General features: G+C 39.9%; 1 protein-coding gene across 1 annotated transcript; it reads left to right on the top strand.

Moving 5' to 3' along the window:
• Window positions 1-5,728: 5,728 nt before the first annotated feature.
• Window positions 5,729-6,922, top strand: LOC121770104. The gene has a single exon (XM_042166927.1). The coding sequence runs from the start codon at window positions 5,729-5,731 to the stop codon at window positions 6,920-6,922; it is 1,194 nt and encodes a 397-aa protein (XP_042022861.1).
• The last annotated feature ends 14,947 nt before the right edge of the window (window positions 6,923-21,869 follow it).

Below are 21,869 nucleotides of genomic sequence, written 5' to 3'. Positions count from 1 at the left end.
TGACCAAGAGAGACTTGAGATGCAGAGAATCCCTTATGCTAATGTTGTGGGCAGCATCATGTATGCAATGATAGGTTCAAGACCGGATGTGGCTCTAGCAATTAGTGTTACTAGCAGATTTATGAATGATCATGGGAAGGATCACTGGTTGGCTCTGAAGTGGATTCTCAAATACCTGAATGAAGCTAGGGATGTTGGGATCCTTTTCAGAGGGGGTGAAGAAGTGAAGGGAGATGCATTGGTGGGGTACTGTGATAGTGATTATGCTGGGAATATTGACAGTAGAAAGTCACAGTCAGGTTATATCTTCACTTTGTATGGAGGAGCCATAAGCTGGAAATCGAGCCTACAAAGTGTGGTTGCCTTGTCCACAACTGAGGCAGAGTATATAGCCTTAACATCTGCAGTGAAGGAGTCGTTTTGGATCAAAGGAATAGCAGAAGATTTTAGAGTGACTCAATCTGCAGTGGCTATTGGCTGTGACAGTAGCAGTGCATTAGCATTAGCCAAGAATAATGTGTTTCACGAAAGGAGCAAGCACATAGATGTGCGTCTGCATTTCATCAGAGAAGAAATAGAGAAGGGAAGGGTGAAGATGTTCAAGATAAGCACCTTGGACAACCCGACAGATATGCTAACTAAGGTTTTGCCAAAAGAGAAGTTTGAGCAATGCTTGAGGTTGGTTGGAATGTGCAGAAAAATTAATTGTTCAGCAAGTAGCATCCAAGGTGGAGAATTGTGAGTTTTGTATGCTTAAGTTGCTGAATGATTTGTTCAAGGAAGATGAAGAAATCAGTCGACAACTCCAATGCTTCAGGAGCCGTTAGATGAGGCGCCTAAACTGAGAGTGAATCTTAGCCGTTGGATCCAACTAGCCGTTGGATTTAAATCTTGTATATAGTGTTAGTTAGCTGAGTTAGTTTTCAGTTTTGATAGCTTCTGTTTTCGGTTTTCATCTTCAACACAGAGAGTGTAATTGAGATTGCAATTTAAGATAACAATACAATCTGTTTACTTCTCAAACCAAGTCTTGTTATTCGTTTGTGTTTTTTAGTCTATTCAACAAATCATTTTACATTGTCTTGCATGTGGAATATATATCACAAATCTACGGATGTGTCATCAAATATTTCATGTGTTTTATACTAAGATTTCCAATCCTAAGAGATTATATTCGTATATTTAATGAATCTATCATTTGTCAAATAATAATAAGTGTGTGCAGCAAATATTTTTAATAGGAGATTCAATAAAGTTAATATTTTTAATAGGGGAGAGACATGGAGTTGTTCGCCTTTTATAATTTTACATAGGTTTTTGTCTTTTTCAGTTTCAATACAGTTTTAGTCTTTAGAGCATCTGCAACGGTGGACGGACGGCGTCCGTCTGTCCGTGCCAGCGGCACGGAAGACGTCGTCTGTCGCTGCGCTCGTACCGCTGGCACGGCGCTGCTCGATGCATCGAGCACGTCCGTGACAGCGAGCAAAGCTCGTGACGTGTCGTGCGCTGATTGGGCAACGGCTATGCCGTTACATTTGAATATTTTTATTTATTTTTTCAAAAATTTAGTTTTTAATTATAAAAACTGATTAAAAATAAAAAGATATTTTCCCAATCCCAAAAATGGCCATTTTTTTGCCCGTTTTTCTGTATTTTTTTATTTTTTCCCCAAAATCATCTATAAATACACACATTCATCATCCAGTTTACACCTCAAATCATCTCTCATTCATCTCCCATTCATAATTTTCATACAACTTATCTACACCTTCATCTCTCACTCAAAACCTCAAATGGATTTCACCCATCTTACTGCGGAAGCGGAGCGCGAAGAACAAGAATACTACGAACAACATTGTGTCGCTTATGATGCATATGTCGGAGTGAATACCCCCGCCCCTCCTCCTCAACCAACTAGATCAACTCGCCGCTACATCCATCGTGACCGGGAGGGAGCCCACGAAAGGCTCGTTGCCGACTATTTTGCCAACCCTCCGCGGTTTCCGGCGGATTACTTCAGGTGCCGTTTTCACATGTCAAAGCGCATGTTTATGCGTATTGTCAACACATTGTCCGCCCGTGTTGAATTCTTCCAAACAGGTCTAGATGCAGCCGGCCGGCAAATTATCACGCCGTTGGAGAAATGTACGTGTGCCATCCGACAACTCGCAACTGGGCAAACGACCGACCTCTTCGACTAGTATTTGCATGTCGGTGAGTCCACTGGAATCCTTTGTCTTAAAAAGTTTTGCGAGGGCGTTCGTACAGCTTTCGGTGATGAATTCCTTCGGGCACCCACCACCGATGATTGCCAACGGTTTCTTCGTCTTCACGAATCAGTCCATGGCTTTCCCGTAATGCTTGGCAGCATTGATTGCATGCATTGGAGGTGGAAGAACTGGCCGACTGCTTGGAGGGGGCAACAATTAAGCAGCCACAAAGGCGGCGGCCCATCACTTATCTTTGAGGCGGTCGCCGACTACCGCCTATGGATTTGGCATGCATATTTCGGCGTTGCCGGATCCAAAAACGACTTGCACGTGCTCTATTCTTCACCCCTCTTCAATGATGTGTTGAATGGTGTAGCACCGGCGATCGACTTCACCGTCAACGGAAATACATACCACATGGGTTACTATCTCGCCGATGGTATCTACCCAAGGTGGTCGACTTTCGTGAAGACGCTCAGCAACCCGCAAGACCCGAGGCGGGTTCTTTTTGTGCAACATCAAGAGTTCGCGTGGAAAGACGTCGAAAGAGACTTTGGGGTCCTTCAAGCCCGATTCAACATTGTGAAGGCCCCAGCTCGGCTGTGGTACTTGAACAATATCGCCGACATCATGTACTGACATACTTGGATTTTACATGGTTTTAGAGGGTGGTTTTGTATGAATTTGATCATATATCGTCTATTGTTATGCGTGTTTATATCTACTTTTCTATTACGTTGGTATGTTGACCATTTTGTTAAGAATGTGTAAAAAAAGGTGCAAAATAGGTGGATGTGCAGTAGCCTTGGTATGAGACAATTTTACTGGATATTTTGAATTCCAATCAACCTCCAATGCATATCATTCTCTTCTTCTCCGAAAGAGCTTCGCGTGGGTATCTTAAACACCTCAATCGGAGCTCTGTAGAAGAAGTTATGGCCGTGTTACAAGCACTGCGCTGTCCAGAAAATCTCACGCGGCCGGGTGAATTGTTACCCTATAATTCCACCCGGCCGGGTGTCGCAAATTGAGCGCTGGAAGGTCAGAAACTGGTCAAAAATCATCACCCGGCCGGGTATTTTTTACCCTTTATAATTCCATCCGGCCGGGTACGTTGTTTTGGCGTATTTTTATGCCAAAAACGCGATTTTTGATGGGGATTAAAAGGAGAAAAAGCATAGGGTTCATATTATTCTACACTAGCCGCAAAAACACACACTCTCTCTCTAGGAGCACTTTTGGAAGAAGATTGGAGATTCAAGCTTCAATTCCCCCGCCAATTGTAATCCGTATCATGAATTCCGTTGTTTCCCTTAGTTTTTGTTTGTTTTCTACTTTGAACATGAGTAACTAAACCTTTCATGTAGAATTCTTGGTGAAGATGCATTGATTCATAGTTTTAATCCAATTGATTTCATTTTATCTTGCTCTTGCAATTGTTTGAATTATTCTTGTGTTTTTTTCTATCAATTGCTTGATCACCAATTAGGAGTGTAGGGTTTCTTAGAGTAATCAGGAGATGAAATAATTAATCTGGAAAGATGAATAATTCACACATTTATTCAATAAAACTTGGGAGAGTTGAGATTCTGAGTGGGATCATTAATCTAATCAAACTATTAGGAGTTAGGTCTAAGAATTAGAAGATGACTTCAATTATTACACCTAATCTACGGATTTCTCACCTCGGGAGGGGGTTTAATCTATAATCATGATTGATTCAACAATTCTGGAGACTTTAAATGGTAAATCTATTTCAATTGGGTTAGACTATGAGTTACGCATCGGATCCCAGAATTCTGCATATTCCTCCATCATCTTATACAACTTGCTTAATTGTTTTCTTGTTTAAGTGTTTTAATTTTATCTCTGAATTTGTATGCTTTTAGTAGTTGTTAGTTTCAAAACCCAAAATTTCCTAATTGTCTGGATAGTAGTTGAAATTTGTTCGTGGTACTTAGGTTTACACTTAATTGTCTCTGTGGGATACGATATACTATTGCTTGCTAAATGCTACAATAACCCCGTACATTTGAGGGTATTAATTGGGTAAAATAAAGTTGAGTCAAGTTTTTGGCGCCGTTGCCGGGGACAATTTTGTGTTATATAGCTTGATATCGTGATAATAATCAAGATTACTAATTCAGATTTTACTACTTTATTTTTCTTTTAATTTTTCGAGTTTCACATTTGTGTTTCTTGTTCAGTTGTATGCACACACGTTCTAAAGGTTGGCCTCTAGAACCTTTCGACTCTGAGATCGAAGCATCGAACCAGAAGAGGAACGCATATAGGAGGCTCACGCAGAAAATTCACACTTCTTCGCCTACCCGCGCAGGAGCATCTTCAGATCAGAGGGATCTTTCACCCATCCGATCACCAGTTCAGGATCATATTCAGTTTGATCCCGTTTCTCATAGTCTGATGGAGAACGAAGAGGGTAACAACGACCCACCACCCTCTCCTCCCACTAATGCTGAGCTTCTACGACAGCTGGAGGAGTTGCGCCAACAGGTCAATCGTGGACCACTTGTGCCTGTGCAAAATCAATATGTATACCAAGGAGTGGCAAACCCAACTGTTCATAACAACATCGTGGCCAACACTTTTGAGCTGAAAAGAGGACTGATCCAGATGGCGGGGAACATTGCTTTTAGGGGCAAATCCACAGATAACCCTAACAAGCATATCACCAAGTTCATTCAGATCTGCAACACAACGAAGTTGAATGGAGTGACAGATGAACAGATTCGACTGAGGCTGTTTCCCTTCTCCCTGGAGGATTCAGCAAAGGAGTGGTTGGAGAGTTTGGAGTCGGGTTCTATTAGAACATGGGATGCTATGGTGGAACGAGTGAGGCTATTAAGAGGCAACATGAGATCATTGCCTTTCAGATGAACCCTGCAGAGAATATTAGAGAAGCATGGGGGAGGTTCAAAGCCTTGATGAAGCGGTGTCCCAACCATGGGTTAACCCCGACAGTGCAAGTCATTACATTCTTCAAAGGGTGAGTTCCTGAAGCACAACGAGAGTTAAATTTGAGCTCAGGTGGAAATCTTCTCAAGAAAGGAGTGAATGAAGCTATGGAAGTGATTGAGGAGCTCGCCTATAATGATGAATGATGGAGTAATGAGAGGAGTAAGGTGCATAGGGTGGCTTCCACTACAGATCATGATCCAATAAGCACCTTATCCGACAAGTTGGATGCTCTTACAATGAAATTTGACTGCATGGCGATGGGGCAGCCCTCTCAAGGACCCCAAAGAGGTGTAGAAGATGTGAACTGCGTGCAACAAGGGGACAACAACAGGTACTATAATAACCCCCGCCCCAACTATCAGGGTGGAGGTTATAATCAGTACGGGAACATGGGGCATCCCAACCTCTCTTATGGGAACCCCAATAATGCTCTGCAACCACCTTAGGGGTTCACAGTTACTGATGGAATGGTTAATGATCAAAAGAAGATGACCACATAGGACATACTCAAGTCCTTCATGATTCAGACTAACAAGGTCATGGAACAGAACAACCAAAGGATGGAGAAAGTTGAATCAGACGTGCAAGGAATGGCCACTCATCTGAAGAATATTGACATACAGATCAGCCAGATTTCCCAAACTGTGAGTGCTAATACTCAATCGGGAAAGTTTCCATCAAATACTATCATCAATCCCAAGGACTGCAAAGCTATGCATCTGAGGAGTGGAACAAGCTATGAGGGACCTCCAATGCCATCCGAAAATGAGGATAGAGTAGCAGAAAAGAGAGCTGAAGAGAAGGAATTGGTCGAAGAAAATGAGACTGAGCAGATTTCCACTCCACCTAAGGAGAACACGACTATACATTCACCTACACCACCTACAACTCATAGTCCAGCTGAAGTGAGGATCCCTTATCCTCAACGTGTTCAGAAGAAGAAGACATATGCTCAGTTTTCAAGGTTCTTAGACATCTTTAGGAAGGTTAACTTGAATATTCCATTGGTGGAGGCACTTCAAGAAATGCCTACATATGCAAAGTTCCTAAAAGATGTGCTCTCCAAGAAGAAGAGGTGGACTGACTATGAGACGGTGAACATATCTGAAAACTGTAGTGCCATAATTCAGAAAAAGCTACCGGCCAAGCTTAAAGATCCTGGCAGTTTCAACATCTCATGCGTCATTGGAAATGACAGACAGACAAAGGCACTTTGTGATCTGGGGACGAGCATAAATTTGATGCCATTATCGTTTTTCAGAAAGATGAAGATCGACACTCTCAAGCCGACAACAATCACACTGCAGATGGCAGATAGAACCGTCACCTATCCTAAAGGAATTGTTGAGGAAGTTCTTGTGATGGTACACGACTTCATATTTCCCGTCGATTTTATAGTGCTGGATATGGAAGAAGACGTGAATGTACCATTTATCCTGGGGCATCCATTCCTTGCAACGGGAAAAGCATTGATAGATATAGCAAATGGAGAGCTCACTCTTCATATGGGCAACAAACGCCACATCTTATCTATCTACAATGCTATGAAGAGTCGTGAGGAAGAGGAACTTGTTATGAAGAAGGAGTGCAAAGCTGTGCATGTTGTAGAGGTTCAAAAGGCACAAGAAATTGAGTCCACATTTGGGGATTTTTCTTTGCCGCAGTGGATGTTTGGTTCATGTGGTGGATCAAGTTCTAAAGAGGAGACTGAAGGAGAAGAAAACAAAAGCTGAACATTCACCCAAAGTGGAAACCAAAATTTCGGATGGAGCTCTGAAAAATACTTGGTGGAAGAAGAGATTGGCTAGATCATATGCTTCTAGGATTGACAGAAAGTCTAACACCACCAGTTATGGCGTGACATGACGCAGCTCATGGAGGACGTCGAGCCAACGACGATAACCAAAGGCACTGTCATGGAGGTAACCCCCAGTAGGTAACTTTTAATTTTATCGTTTCAGTTTTTTTGGTGTGTTTTGTGTTGCTTGCATACCATGTAAGTCTCCCTTCTCCACCTACTTTTCAAACTTATTCTTTGCATAGCTTTGAATAAGTTTGGGGGGATGATATGGTGGATAGGGACACTAATAAGGTACTTATCTTATTGCTTTATTTTTGCTTTAGATTGTTTAGTTGTCTTTTGTTGTTTTTTTATTTTGTTTTATGATAGAATTGCTTTGTCTTGAATTGAAAAAAAAATTTGGTAGTAATTGGGGTGAAGACTAATCGTCTATGATAAAAGAACCATCCATTTTGAGCTATCACTCTCCCAACGAATTGCTTGTTTACCTTGATTCATGCTATTTATCCAAGTGAGAATTTTTGAGCCTTCAATTCTTTCATGTGTGTTTTATCATCAATTGTGCATATGTTTCTAGAACTTGCTCCCGGTCTTCTTGAGTCTACATAGTGACCTTAAATATAGGGGAAGATGTTAGGCCATCGTTGTTAGCCTCATTTTTACTTAAACACTAACCTTAATATATAACATCCTTGATAGCTAAGTTTGAGCCATAAGCCTTTTCTTCTGTCAAGCTAATCAAGTGGGTTGGGAATCCTAGACTCTAAATTTATTGAGATATGAAAAGAACAGTTGGGAGAGTATAATTAAAAAAAAAAGTTGGTTGAGTTTGTACTTAAAAAAAAAGAGGCGTGAACGGAAAAAAAGAAAAAGAAAAAAAAAGAAAAAGAAAAAAAAAGAAAGAGAAGAAAGAAAAAAAATTGTATATAGAGAATAATTTGAGGTCTTTGGAAGTTGGGAAGAAATTAGACAAAGTCTAGTTATTATCGAGAAGTGTTTCGAGAATGGTTGAAGTTAAAAGTTGATTGTTGTGATTTCTTGGGATATTACGTTTTGGGAATTTCAGTCACTTTAGCCAAATATTTCCTCACCTTACCAAAGAGCCTACATTATAAACTAAATAAAAGACCTTTCGGACTCTTGATTTATTGTCACATGAGTTAGAGGAGAGGTTAGACATTGAGCAAGCTTATGGTAAACCATGTATTTTTGCTTGATTTGAGTGACTACTTGATATCTTATACACTTTTTAGTGAGGTGAGTATACAGACATATATATATCCCGAGTGAAGCATGAATCCAAGGTGATATACGAGTTAGTAGTAAAAGTACATTCGACAGCTTAACTTGATGGAATTTGTATTGTGATATGTTTTTTTTATTCTGTATTCTTTGAGACGATGATGATGTCTAAAACCCCTTTAAATCCAAGTCTTCTTTTAGTTTTTTTTCTTCATTGCTCGAGGACTAGCAATTATGTAAGTTTGGGGGAGTTGACATACTTGGATTTTACATGGTTTTAGAGGGTGGTTTTGTATGAATTTGATCATATGTCGTCTATTATTATGTGTGTTTATATCTACTTCTGTATTATGTTGGTATGTTGACCATTTTGTTAATAATGTGTAAAAAGAGGTGCAAAATAGGTGGATGTGCAGCAGCCTTAGTTTGAGACAATTTTACTGGATATTTTGAATTCCAATCAACTCCCAATGCATATCATTCTCTTCGTCTCCGAAAGAGCTTCGCGTGGGTATCTTAAAAACCTCAATCGGAGCTCTGTAGAAGAAGTTATGGCCGTGTTACAAGCACTGCGCTGTCTAGAAAATCTCACGCGGCCGGGTGAATTGTTACCCTATAATTTCACCCGGCCGGGTGTCGCAAATTGAGCGCTGGAAGGTTAGGAATTGGTCAAAAATCATCACCCGGCCGGGTGATTTTTACCCTTTATAATTCCACCCGGCCGGGTGATTTTTACCCTTTATAATTCCACCCGGCCGGGTCCGTTGTTTTGGCATATTTTTATTCCAAAAACGCGATTTTGGATGGGGATTAAAAGGAGAAAAGCATAGGGTTCATATTATTCTACACTAGCCGCAAAAACACACACTCTCTCTCTAGGAAGCACTCTTGGAAGAAGATTGGAGATTCAAGATTCAATTCCTCCGCCAATTGTAATCCGTATCATGAATTCCGTTGTTTCCCTTAGTTTTTGTTTGTTTTCTACTTTGAACATGAGTAACTAAACCTTTCATGTAGAATTCTTGGTGAAGATGCATTAATTCATAGTTTTAATCCAATTGATTTCGTTTTATCTTGCTCTTGCAATTGTTTGAATTATTCTTGTGTTTTTTTTCTATCAATTGCTTGATCACCAATTGGGAGTGTAGGGTTTCTTAGAGTAATCGGGAGATGAAATAATTAATCTTGAAAGATGAATAATTCACACCTTTATTCAATAAAACTCGGGAGAGTTGAGATTCTGAGTGGGATCATTAATCTAATCAAACTATTAGGAGTTAGGTCTAAGAATTAGAATGAGACTTCAATTATTACACCTAATCTACTGATTTCTCACCTCGGGAGGGGGTTTAATCTACAATCGTGATTGATTCAACAATTTTGGAGACTTCAAATGGTAAATCTATTTCAATTGGGTTAGACTATGTGTTGCGCATCGGATCCTGAAATTCTGCATATTTCTCCATCATCTTATACAACTTGCTTAATTGTTTTCTTGTTTAAGTGTTTTAATTTAATCTCTGAATTTATATGCTTTTAGTAGTTGTTAGTTTCAAAACCCAAAATTTCCTGATTGTCTGGATAGTAGTTGAAATTTGTTCGTGGTACTTAGGTTTACACTTAATTGTCTCTGTGGGATACGATATACTCTTTCTTGCTAAATGCTACAATAACCCTGTACACTTGCGGGTATTAATTGGGTAAAATAAAGTTGAGTCAAGTTTGCCCGACTGTTTGGAGGGGGCAACACTTAAGCGGCCACAAAGGCGGCGGCCCAACACTTATCCTTGAGGCGGTCGCCGACTACTGCCTATGGATTTGGCATGCATATTACGGCGTTGCCAGATCCAAAAACGACTTGAACGTGCTCTATTCTTCACCCCTCTTCAATGATGTGTTGAATGGTGTAGCACCGGCGATCGACTTCACCGTCAACGGAAATACATACCACATGGGTTACTATCTCGCCGATGGTATCTACCCAAGGTGGTCGACTTTCGTGAAGACGCTCAGCAACCCGCAAGACCCGAGACGGGTTCTTTTTGCGTAGCGTCAAGAGATCGCGCGGAAAGACGTCAAAAGAGCCTTTGGGGTCCTTCAAGCCCGATTCAACATTGTGAAGGCCACGGCTCGGCTGTGGTACTTGAATAATATCACCGACATCATGTACACGTGTATTATCTTACACAACATGATTATAGCCGATGAAGGACCGAAGGGGGCTAGCTTCTACGATGAGGATGAAGCCGGAAGCTCAAGTGCGAGCTATCCCCCACGCCGAGGTGTGCATACGACGGTGGGTGAGAGGATCAAAACAAGGCACACAATGTGCGATACCCGAACCCACGTTGAGCTACAAGAAGACCTAATCAAAAACGTGTGGGTGAAATTCGGCAACGCGTAGTGGGTTTTTTTAATTTTACGAATTTAATTATGTAATTTTTAATTTTTAGTATTTTAATTATGTAATTTTTAATTTTTAGGATTTTAATTATGTAATTTTTAATTTTTAGGATTTTAATTATGTCTTTTTATTTTATTTGTAATTTGTAATATTATTTCGGCTTTTTTAATGAATTTTAATATTATAGAAATATTTTTATTTAAATTGAATTGTGCTCGTCCTTGCGGAAGAGCACAACTGTGGATGTTGTGCTCTTGCCTAAGAGTAGGCAGAAAAAGTGGGGTCGGGCCCACAACCGTGCTCGTTGGCAGAGCACGGTTGTGGGTGCTCTTAAATTCGAAGATCGAATTTAATAGAATTTTTTGTATTCACAAGCTAGTGGCCAGGTCGGCCGACCCCACCCCATTCGTCACTGATTTATGTTACTTTCTTCGTCCCTGATAAATATGAATTTTTAGTGGGGCACGAGTTTTAATACTATCAATTAATAAAGTAAGAGAGAGGAAGAGGAAATGTAAAGGATAGTAAGGTCTACATTATTAGTAGTGTTTATATTGCCTAAATTAGAAAGCTAATAATTCTCAGGGACTGACTAAAAAATAAGTAGTTCATATTTACCAGAGACGGAAGGACTGAATGAGTATTATACTTAAGCACGATTCCAAACTAATTGCTTAATTACGCTAATACAGTTCATTCGTATTGATAACAAATTAATAACTGACAACAAAAAATCATTTAAAATTTAAATAGAGTGTCACTTCATCCATATTGATAATACTCTTTTTCTCTATCCACGATTTAATGTTTCACTTTGACTCAGCACAGATTTTAAGAAATAGTAAATGAAAGTGGTGGAAAAAGTGAATGGAATATAAGTCTCACTTTTATATATTTTTATTTTTATAGTAGAATGTGAATGCAAGAATTTAGTGGAGTGTAGGGTTTACTACCTAAAATGAAAAAAAGTAATTGAAATTTTAAATTATGGACGTTCAAAAATAGCAAATTAAGATATTATTTTACGGACTGAGTAATTGACAACAGAAACACTATTTAAAATTCAAATAGAGTGCCTTCATGTCTCTAATAAAATGTCACGACCGCACTTTGCTAAGGATAACAAAGATCGGAAATCATGACAATAAAGGGGAAATAAGACGGAAATAAAAAGGGAAACCAATCGTCAACCGAACATTCATTTTATTACGAAAGATATTCGGATTTCACAAGAGATTTACATGGTCATACAGACTCGGAAAAGAGTTCATCAACTTGTACTTCATATCCCTATCATAGTTCTCATCGATAAGTCTATCACAGGACAAAGAAAAAATGCACAGCGGAAGAAGGTTGAACGCGGCAATATGTGTGGAGACATATGCCTTCGACGGTCCTACAAAGATACGGAAATCACCAATCTCACTCAGCACCACTTCATCCAAGACTCAATCTGCACATTTAGAAATATATGCAGGGCTGAGTACGAGAGTACTCAGTGAACACTTTGCCAAAAGATACACATATACATAAAAGATTTATTATCATGCCACCACAGTAACACTCAGGTGTTTTATCTTAAAAGGCTCAAGCTTACTAGGTTCTTTGTGAGCTTAAAGTTTAACCGAAGTCTAAGTTTTTTTCATCAATCTGCCATATATGTACATTCCTTTAGTGACGGGAAGGTGGTCACCTTCCATGACACATTGACTGGCCAACCCTCTCGATGACTCACGGTCCATTCCTTTGTACACTACTCGAATAGGATTTTCGGTCCTATTGGAGTTCGTAATCATTCCATTCATTCATTTTGGCATAGCCAAACAGATAGGCATCTTGACAAAACAAAAACATTTATGGCATTGACAATACTTGAAAAAAATAAAAGTGCTATATTAAAATAAGCATCACTTCATAAATTATTCGTAGAATTTGATAATTTCATCCACATAATAAGGTAGGATAGGAAAGCCCACACATAACATCATTATCACTATAAAATAAACTTAACACATAATTCACAAGCCACATTAATACATAGGTTAGAAAGCCCACCTCGTCCGCTTAAAGTTCCTTAACTTGAGTTTTTCTCACACCGCCATTAACTTGCGAAAAAAGCCTTTTGAAAACAAACAACGTACTAATAAAACTCAAGAAATTCTTATACTTTAATATGAATACATGCCCCTAATTAATCCTTTTATCCTTCGTTCTCCTTTAGAAAATTTTCAGAAACTTACATATTAATTAAATCAGAAAATTTAGTTAATAGTGGAAAATTTAGTTAATAGCATTTCTTTTAAATTAATTATTTCGGGAAGGCCTAGTTAAATTTCGTGAGCTTTGGACGTCGTCTCTATCATCCTTCAAACTTTTGCGTACCAAATATTTTTTTAAGCATTCTTAGTAAGATTAGACTAGCCCATCTCTTCTATAAGCATTCAAACTTTTACTCCTTCTCGCCTCTGTCAAGCCGGCGTCGCAGTCGACTCTCCTCTGAGTCGAACGCCGTCCGTTGCTCGCAAGTGTCGTTGCTGCCCCATGAAGTTTGTGCAGCTGCCCTCGTGGCCTCGTGGTGGCTCGAAAGGTGGTACGCGCAGATGGATCAAGCTATATATAAGATAACCGAACCGAGCGGATCAGTTAGCAAATGTGGTTGTCACTTGATCAAGGCGTTCTCTCTTGTTCACCCAAATATATTTATTACTCCCAGACGTGCACTACTTTAACAATAAAGCGACAAGTACAAGATCGATCCCACAGAGAAACCGGTGCGTTGAGTGTGTGAATAGTGAATAGGGGTCGGTTGCTGCCACGCTTTAAATTGAGAGTTTTAAAACTACTGGGTTACGCTAGACGGAATGTAACCTAACTACTGGATCACGTAACTCATCATGCTGGAAAATGATTTAACTACCTAGGCTTGCTACGAAAACACAAAACACTTTGCAATTCATCAAGATTAAACACTGGATCGAGAATTTTAAAGTTGAAGCTAAACTGGAACAGTAAACAAGATCCGGAAACAAAATAACTTCGATTTTTATAAAAGAATTCAAACATGGAACTGGAGAGTGCGGAATACAAGCAAGAGTCTACGAAACAAAATGAAATTTAACTAAGCTAACAAGTTCAGAAAATAAGAAAGTAAGAAAGTGAATCCAGCCGAGAAACTCTCGGTCGGAAACTTGAGACGGCGCCGAACAAATATTGACGACTTTGTCGCGCTCCCTTCGGTCGCTCTCTTCTAACTAACCATTGCGATTATCTAACTAAGCTATCTTTGGAACTGGCGAAAACTTGGAACTGGAAACCAGACTAAAAAGAAATGCTAAAAGCGGAAGGAAGAAGATCCTTAATTAGGATGTTGCATCCTCTATTTATAAGCTCGTCGCAACAATCTCCAGCTGGGGTAACGTCTTTGGCAGCGAATATTCGTCCTTGCTGGGATTGAGCGCCTCATCGATTGATACGTGCCCTTCTTCTAGAATGACGTCGCTCCTCAATAACAGAATGATGATCGGCTTCGTCCTTGCGTCTTACGTATCAGCACGTGTCCCCTTCTAGAAACCGATTGATGATCGCCATCCAGCGCATCAGCCTAACGTGTTTTTCTTCTAGAACGAAGTGGTCCCCCGACTAACTGCTTGATTACTCCTTCTGTACCAGCTTGATCAGCTTAGCCTTGTTGCCCTTGGTCAAGCGGCATTCCTGCACTATTAACACTCGCTTTGCGCGATAAACTGATCAAGTAACATACATTTTACCCCTAAACAGATGCATGAAATACGCCTTATCAAACTGCTCACACTTAAAACATACTTGTCCTCAAGTATAAAGAAAAAGAAAAGAAAAAGATAAGACAAACTTCAGGCATTGTTTACTCGTTTCAAGAAAGTGAAAGAAAACGAGAAGAGGAAAACAAGACTCAAAACAAAAGCACATATTCACATAGATGCATTAGACCGAATAAACTTCCAACAATCATACCCGAGGTCGAGGTCAATCCATTTGCCAGCAGCTTATGTTTCTTCTCTTTCGCGTTCACTTGATCAAGGTGTCAGTTTGTCAAGATTGCTCAATTTAAACCAACTGTTGGATTCACTCAGTCACTCATTTCTCACCAGAGATGTTAGGACTGTTCACTCTGTATTGTCACAAATTTAATACCTCGAATCGGACTGCACAAGATAGTTCCTTAAGGTCTTTGTTTCGGTTGTAATGGGGCTTAAGGGGAGTAAGTGAGTTAGGGTAGGGTCCTAGGGGTTCTAAGTTTAAAAATTAAAAATATAAACTGTAAAAAGAAAAAGAAAAACACATGAGTCAAGAGACCAAAGATTTGAACAATTTTACTGGATCAGGCTGAATTATTACCTTGCCACTGGATATTTCACTTGGTCAAGCCACGACCTTTAGCCTTTAACTTTTAGCTTATTTCCTAGCTTTCGACTTACTGGGTCATGTCACAAAATTTTTCCTGCCCTTTCTTTATCACACTTCTCTTTTTCTCTCTCTTGTTCCAAATATTTCCAACATTATTTTAAACTGATTTCTGACTTGATCAACCTGATTGACTAACTTGCTCAACCCGGCTACCCTTTTAATTCGGCTATTCTATTACTATCCCTTTTTTGTTTTGAAATAATTCATCTCTTGACCCCTTTTCCTCACGTGTTTGTAAAAATGTACAAAGATGTGGGTTTCGGTTTCAAAAGACGCGTAAAAGTGTATATGGGCTCAACGTGGTTAACTAGGGGGTGCCTTGCTTTGACGAGGCGGGTTCGTGAAACGAAAGAAGAAATGACTCAATTGGTTAAGTCATAATGCCTTTAGTCCTTACTACTTGTGCAATTTTCATCTAAATATCAAAAAGTAGCCTCTCGTAATAATTTTTTTCTTTGTAAAAATAGTAGAAAGTGTTCTACTTTGGCTTATAACTCACATATAGAGATGCTTCACAGAAGGTTTTTAAAATTGAGCATTTCGATCATACTTGCGTCGTTCAAACTGATCAAGTTAGGCAATCAAGTTTCACATGCAAACATACTGTATCATTTTTCTTACTCTTTTCCAGGCATTCATATCTTTCATTTATCCAATTGCATGCATACTGCCCTAATTATCACTATTGATTGTTTTGCATTTTTATAACTTGACATGAATGATTCAATTAGGCTAACCCTCCCCCCTCCCACCGCACATTAGCTCGCCCTCGAGCGACTTGATGCAGTGGGAAAACGGTTAGGCAACGACACAGATTAAACAAATCAAGGAAAACTTCTTACACTTAGACCAGGCACTGGGCTAAGCGGGAGATAGTGCCAAAAATCAAAGCATGTCAAAAAACAGAAAACATGAACAAAAACACATAGGCAGTAAAAATGAGCAGAGAATCAAAGTATTTATACAGGCCAAATTTTCAAATTAAATAACAGAAAGTGTTGAAGTTTGAAACGAGCTGAGTCAGGGGGGATATACTAATTCTTCCGGGGAGACTGAGCATGTGGGGCAGAGGATGGCCTGGTAGGAGTGGAGGTGTGCCGTCCTTGAGGTGAGCTTGTTGAGGGAGGTGGTGGGCGCCTCGCGCTGGGCTGTTGCGCCAAGGTGCAGGCTGGGTCGCGGACCGCTTCCATCGTCATCTCCATCGCCGTCTCAACCCTGATCATCAGGACCAGTTGGGCATGGGAATTCTCCACGAGCTGTTGCATTATTTTCTCCTTGCGGAGCTTCCATCCATCTTCAGCTTGAGCAGCCTCCTCTGGCTCAGTCCTTTGGGTGGCCACCACAGCCAGTTATGGCCTCTGTTGCTTGGTCGGGCTCGTTGTGCGTTTAGCTGGCCTCTGCTTCTGCCTCTCCTCCTGTTGGCCCTTTTGTTGCTCCCTCTGGCCGATAGCGTAGAAGCAAAGCTTCCCACCGCGCGACTTCTCAAGTACATGTATTCTAACATAGAAATCCAGGTCAAATAGTTCAGGCTTGTGGCATCGGCAGGGGCTCTCTACACTCTCTTGGATCTCCAGGATCCAGTTTCTCCTCAAGTATGCTCCTAGGAGATGGCAGATGTTTAAGTGGCGGGCAGGTCGGGTAGCAATCTGGTTGATGGAGTAGGCCAGCCAAAAGCCCAGATGGACTTTCCTCCGCTCTCTTATACTCCACATGAAGTAGAGCTCCCCCAGGGTTATGATAGTCATGGTATTGGCTTGACCCAACAAGTTGCAGTCTAGGTAGACCTGGGCAAGGCGTAGGGCTGGGTCGGTGATGTGAGTACCCCTGGACTCAGAGGCTTTAAAGGCTGGCGCTCTCCCGTGGCTCAGGGCCTTCCAGACGGCCTGCAGATCGAAGTCGGGCTTCCGGTGCGGGAGGCCGATATCACACCTAAACCACTCCCCGTTGGCTACGTGGGCTTCTGTATAGAGCCTCATCCTAATGGAGAACTAGTTTAAGCTCATCTTTTAGCCACGGCCAAATACCCGGAAGGAGACGCTCCTGGCCTCCAAGTCTGTACTGCCGGTAAACAGGAAGGAAGTGAAAAACTCTTTGGCCAAGACCTCCGGCACGGGGATCTCATCCACCTCTAGGAGCCATTCGAACCCAATGCCGGTAATGTACTCGGCGAAACGCTCCTCCACTCGTATTGTCGCCAGGGAGGGCTGGTGGAGTTTCTTCCCCCGCTGGTTGACCTCCTCCTGCCACTTAGGATTGTCGAACTCTAGCATCTGTTGGAGGAGGTCTACAGTCAAGGCCACAATTTGTTTGGGGTAGTCGGCGGCAGAGGGTGTTGCAGGCATTCCTTGTTGCCTCCTGGACGTCCGGGTCCAGCGGAGCGCATGCCCCTCAGTGTCATTGTCCTCATCTTCTTGTTGGGGCAGCGGGGTGGCAGGGTGGTCAGCGTCTCTGATCACTATTCCCTGGCTTGCAGGGCGGCTTTTCTTAGGAGGAGGAAGAACAATCTCCTTCCCCTTTCTCTTCCTCTCTCTCTGTGCATGGTTGTCATCGGCAGCCTCTTCTTTGTCCACCAGGCACCGCACGACGCGAGGCCTCTATTCTGGCTCCTCCTCCTCCCTCGGCTGATTGGCCCTCAGGGCCTCTGTTTCCTCCAAAAGCTTGTACATACTCAAACGGCGCGTCCGGCGGCGTAGCGGCTGCTCCTACCTCTCTGCTTCATCCTCTGTTGGGGTTTGGAGCCCCTTGCACAGCGGAAGACTTGTACAAAACAAATAAATCAGACGTAGGATCTATTTGACAGATTATGGGATTAATCAATTCACATGTTAACACAGAATTGCATGCTAGAACGCAAATAATTCATGCTCATAGAATATAAATCCTAAACATGAATTCTACGGTTTAGAGTTACCGATTTGATTCTCCAATGAATCGTCGATTGCTCGCGCCTTCTCCACGATGATCTTCAATACTAGACCACGGATCTTCTGACTGGTGTCCCGAACTGTATTCCGACATCAGGGTGGGCTGATCTTATCGAAACACTAGGACTCGAATAAAGAAGACAGAACTTTCTCACGGAGGAGAGCTGAGAAATTTTCGTCCCCTACACTGTATATGTGAGGGATGAAATTTTCATCAAATAAAATTGTGTTTTTGTCTCTTTTATTCTCCTATTTATAATAGTTCATATTGGGTCCAGTCAGGGATCTATGGAAGGTTTTGGATATGGGCTCCCCCAATTAGCTTTTTACTAATTAAAATGAACCTACAATTTAATACAAGTTTATATTGGAATATTACGAGCAGCCACTACAGACGTAATATTGACCTCCCCATCCAAATCTAAAATTACAAGTAATCCGGGTTTCCAATTTTATTTATTATTTATTTCTCGCGCTTAAGATATAAATGTCCATTAATTAATTAAAGTCTTCTATGGCCTTAATTAATTAACATCTTATTAATTCCAAGAGTGGACTTAGCAAGAAACACTTATTTATTATTCATGAAATAATTAAATTCCAACTGGCCAGTTTTCGAATAATAAAACCTTGTTCAAGCTCCTCTTGAGGACATCATCAAACGAGACTCACCTCACGCACGATTCAACATAATAGCAATCCTAGCACCGCTAGATAATGATCACCACTACCCAATATACCTGGATCGTTGGGTGATGAAAAACCTGCACCTTTGGTAAGTCAAAGTAGTAGATACTCAATATCGTATGCTCAATGCTAACGTACATTGATTAAGAAATAGATATTTATCAAGACCTAGTCTTTCAGTAGATAGCATAAAGACACGTCTTGCTGTTAGATCCATTCAGTGCTATACCACACCAACGTCATTTTATTTCAATAAGGCTTAGAAATAATCAGACTGACATTGCAACCTTTCGCGATAGGTAGCCAAAGCCTATCTAGGTTGTGAAATTCTTCTTTTTCTTTTGCAAAGCATTGCATAGAACCGACTGTAGTTACCTTAAATTGGACGCGGTCCACAACCAGTCTACTAAGCAAAATACTTAGGCTTTGTTTACTTCTTATGCATTTACATGTTTATAAAATATCTTATAAACGCACAAGCAAACACAATGTAATAATATACTGATTCTATTCGTGCAAACTGCTCAAATAATACTGAATCGGGTTAAAAGTGGATTGTAGAGTTTTTCCGTATACAAGCAAGATTCTATTCGCGCGAACTCGCTCGAAACATGCTTTTCAGTATACTAAACCTAACAATCTCCCACTTATACTCAAAACATGCTTTCGAGTATACCCATTGCCAAAAACTCTCCCACTTATACACAAAGCAGGTATTAGAGCTAGATATATCAAACTACTATTCATTTCACATCATATTTGAAACGTGTTGCCACAAAGACAATTTCTGTGAAAAATCTGCTTGGTTGTTCTCTGATAATATCTTTTCCACTACTATGTCTTTGTTGCGTACTTGATCTTTAATTAATTTCACCTCTATATGTGAATTCTTAGCTTATGATCTCGTGTGTCCCTTGAGTTAGCCTTTGCTAGAGTAAAATTACTATAGGCATACTCGATCTTACGATCAAAGCTACTAGGAGTATACTCCTAATGTAAATACATATATTGAGGATGACTTACTCGATCACCGATTAGTCATAAGACTTAGTCAGTATAACCCCAAGGACATTACATGAATGACTGGTAAACTAGAATATAGCGATTAGTCTTTCTCAAGTACTATAGTATATCCATTACCTCAATCAAAGTCCTTTGTCATGGTTAAAATGATATATACTTGCTATGCAAAAGCACAACTAATATCAAACTTAGTACACATCATAGCATACATGAGACATCTATCTGCAGAACTAGTCTCATAATTCTTGTTCTCACTAAGTGTCAAACGACACTTGACTAGAGACAAGACAATTTCATCTTGAATGGTAAAACCTTTTCATGGAATCTCCAATGCTAAAATGTTCCAAGCAATGTATGGATATAGGATTCCTAAGAGAATCTCAACATTCTTTCTAGCAATCTTGAAACACTTAGATGCTCAGAATGTAATTAGTTTCTCTTTAATCCTTTATCGTAAACTGGGCAGACAACCAGTTTATCCCATCAATGATACTGATTTTGGTAATTTCATTAAGGTGTATTTCGTTGTATCTAACGTTTATCCCATCAATGATAAGATTTTCATGAGTAAAACTCATCACTTAATCAAACTTGTCTTAGAAAGACTTCGATTCCTTCTTTCATGACTATCCCATTCTTTAGAAGAATGCTTGGATTCGTCAATGGAGATTAGACTCCCACTACTGATCATAACCCATTGCTCGTCTTCTTATAGTGTAAACCATTAAGACTTGCTAGTCTTTCTATGTTGCACTTGTATAAGTAATCTGAATCACAGAATTCTAACTCATAGTGCATCAAACAGACATTCTCGACTTTCAATCTATTTAACAAACAAATTGTTAATCTTGATAGTCTAGATCAGTTTGAACAATAGCTAAGTATTTTCTTGGCTTTAAGACTAAGAGCCATAAATACTTTATCATTCATTGTTTAAGAAGTTGATGTGTTGTTTCATACTCAATCTTGTTGCATCTATATTGTTTCAATACTATGATGCCTTAAACATCAACCGTAAAACAATAATTGAGCATTGATAGCTCTCACTGCAACAAAAACCTAACTGGATTAAGATCTCTTACTTAGAAGTTGCATTGTCATGTAACTCATTGTCCTTCTTTAAAAGATGTCAAACCAACTTACAAAGCATCTTCACTCGCTTTAAACAAACTTTGATGACAATTCAGGCTCTCTCATTTCCATATCTAGTCTTTTGTTCAAACGAACTAGGACTTAGGAAAAATGCAGCCTTTACGAATTCATCATCTATCATGTTACTTTCCTCTAACAGTAATATAACGACTAATATTCAGAAGGTTTTCTACTTTTCGGTTAAACCTTCTTTTAGTCATTTCTTATTACTTCAGGCGATGACTTGAGTCAGAAACTATTTGAGTGATCAAAAGATTCCTCAAAATATTATGTCCCTTTAGGATATTCCAATCGAATCATCTTGACAGATTCTATTGATATCCATCTTTCATCGTCACTAACCAAGACTTGTCGTGCTACTTAAAAGAAAATAGCTTGACCTTATTCCTTAAAGAACTTGTCAAGTACATGCAAAAAGCATTCTCGAACAATCTTCGTGGAATTATGTCGAGGAAATGAAGGACATGAATCAGTGAGTATAAACTCTAAGTTTTAGCGATAAGAATCTTATCCATTTACGTTTCCAGTCTACATAATTTTGGCATTCGAGTTTATTTCTTTAAGGATTGCAGACAAGATACTGAATGACATAATGAAGATATGGTAAATAAACTTATTATCACATACTTATGCTCAATACATAATCGCAAATAACCACAAAACAATTATGTATCTTGCAACTGTAAAATTAAAATTTAGTATCCTCCAGAGGAAGTCAATACGCATTAAAATATTACAATTTTACTGATCACAACACCGACGAATAATCTAGAGACCATAGAGTGGCATGGCCGCCTAATGTTGCCTAAGCAAGACCACCGAATTTAGCATTACTGAGTCTCATTTCTACAACACACTCTCATAACAATGCTCATGTGCTGCTAACTAGATCAAGCTATCTCATAAATCCTTTGTGAACTTCTGAATCTCGCAGTTTCTTAGGATTATTATCCCCACAGAGCAGGTGGCGATAATATTGGAAACCATATTCTAGTTCATACTAT

This window comes from Salvia splendens, chromosome 1, assembly GCF_004379255.2.
Source record: "Salvia splendens isolate huo1 chromosome 1, SspV2, whole genome shotgun sequence".
Lineage (NCBI taxonomy): Eukaryota > Viridiplantae > Streptophyta > Magnoliopsida > Lamiales > Lamiaceae > Salvia > Salvia splendens.
Note: the sequence above shows the minus strand (reverse complement) of the source record. Positions and strands in the feature narration are given on the sequence as shown.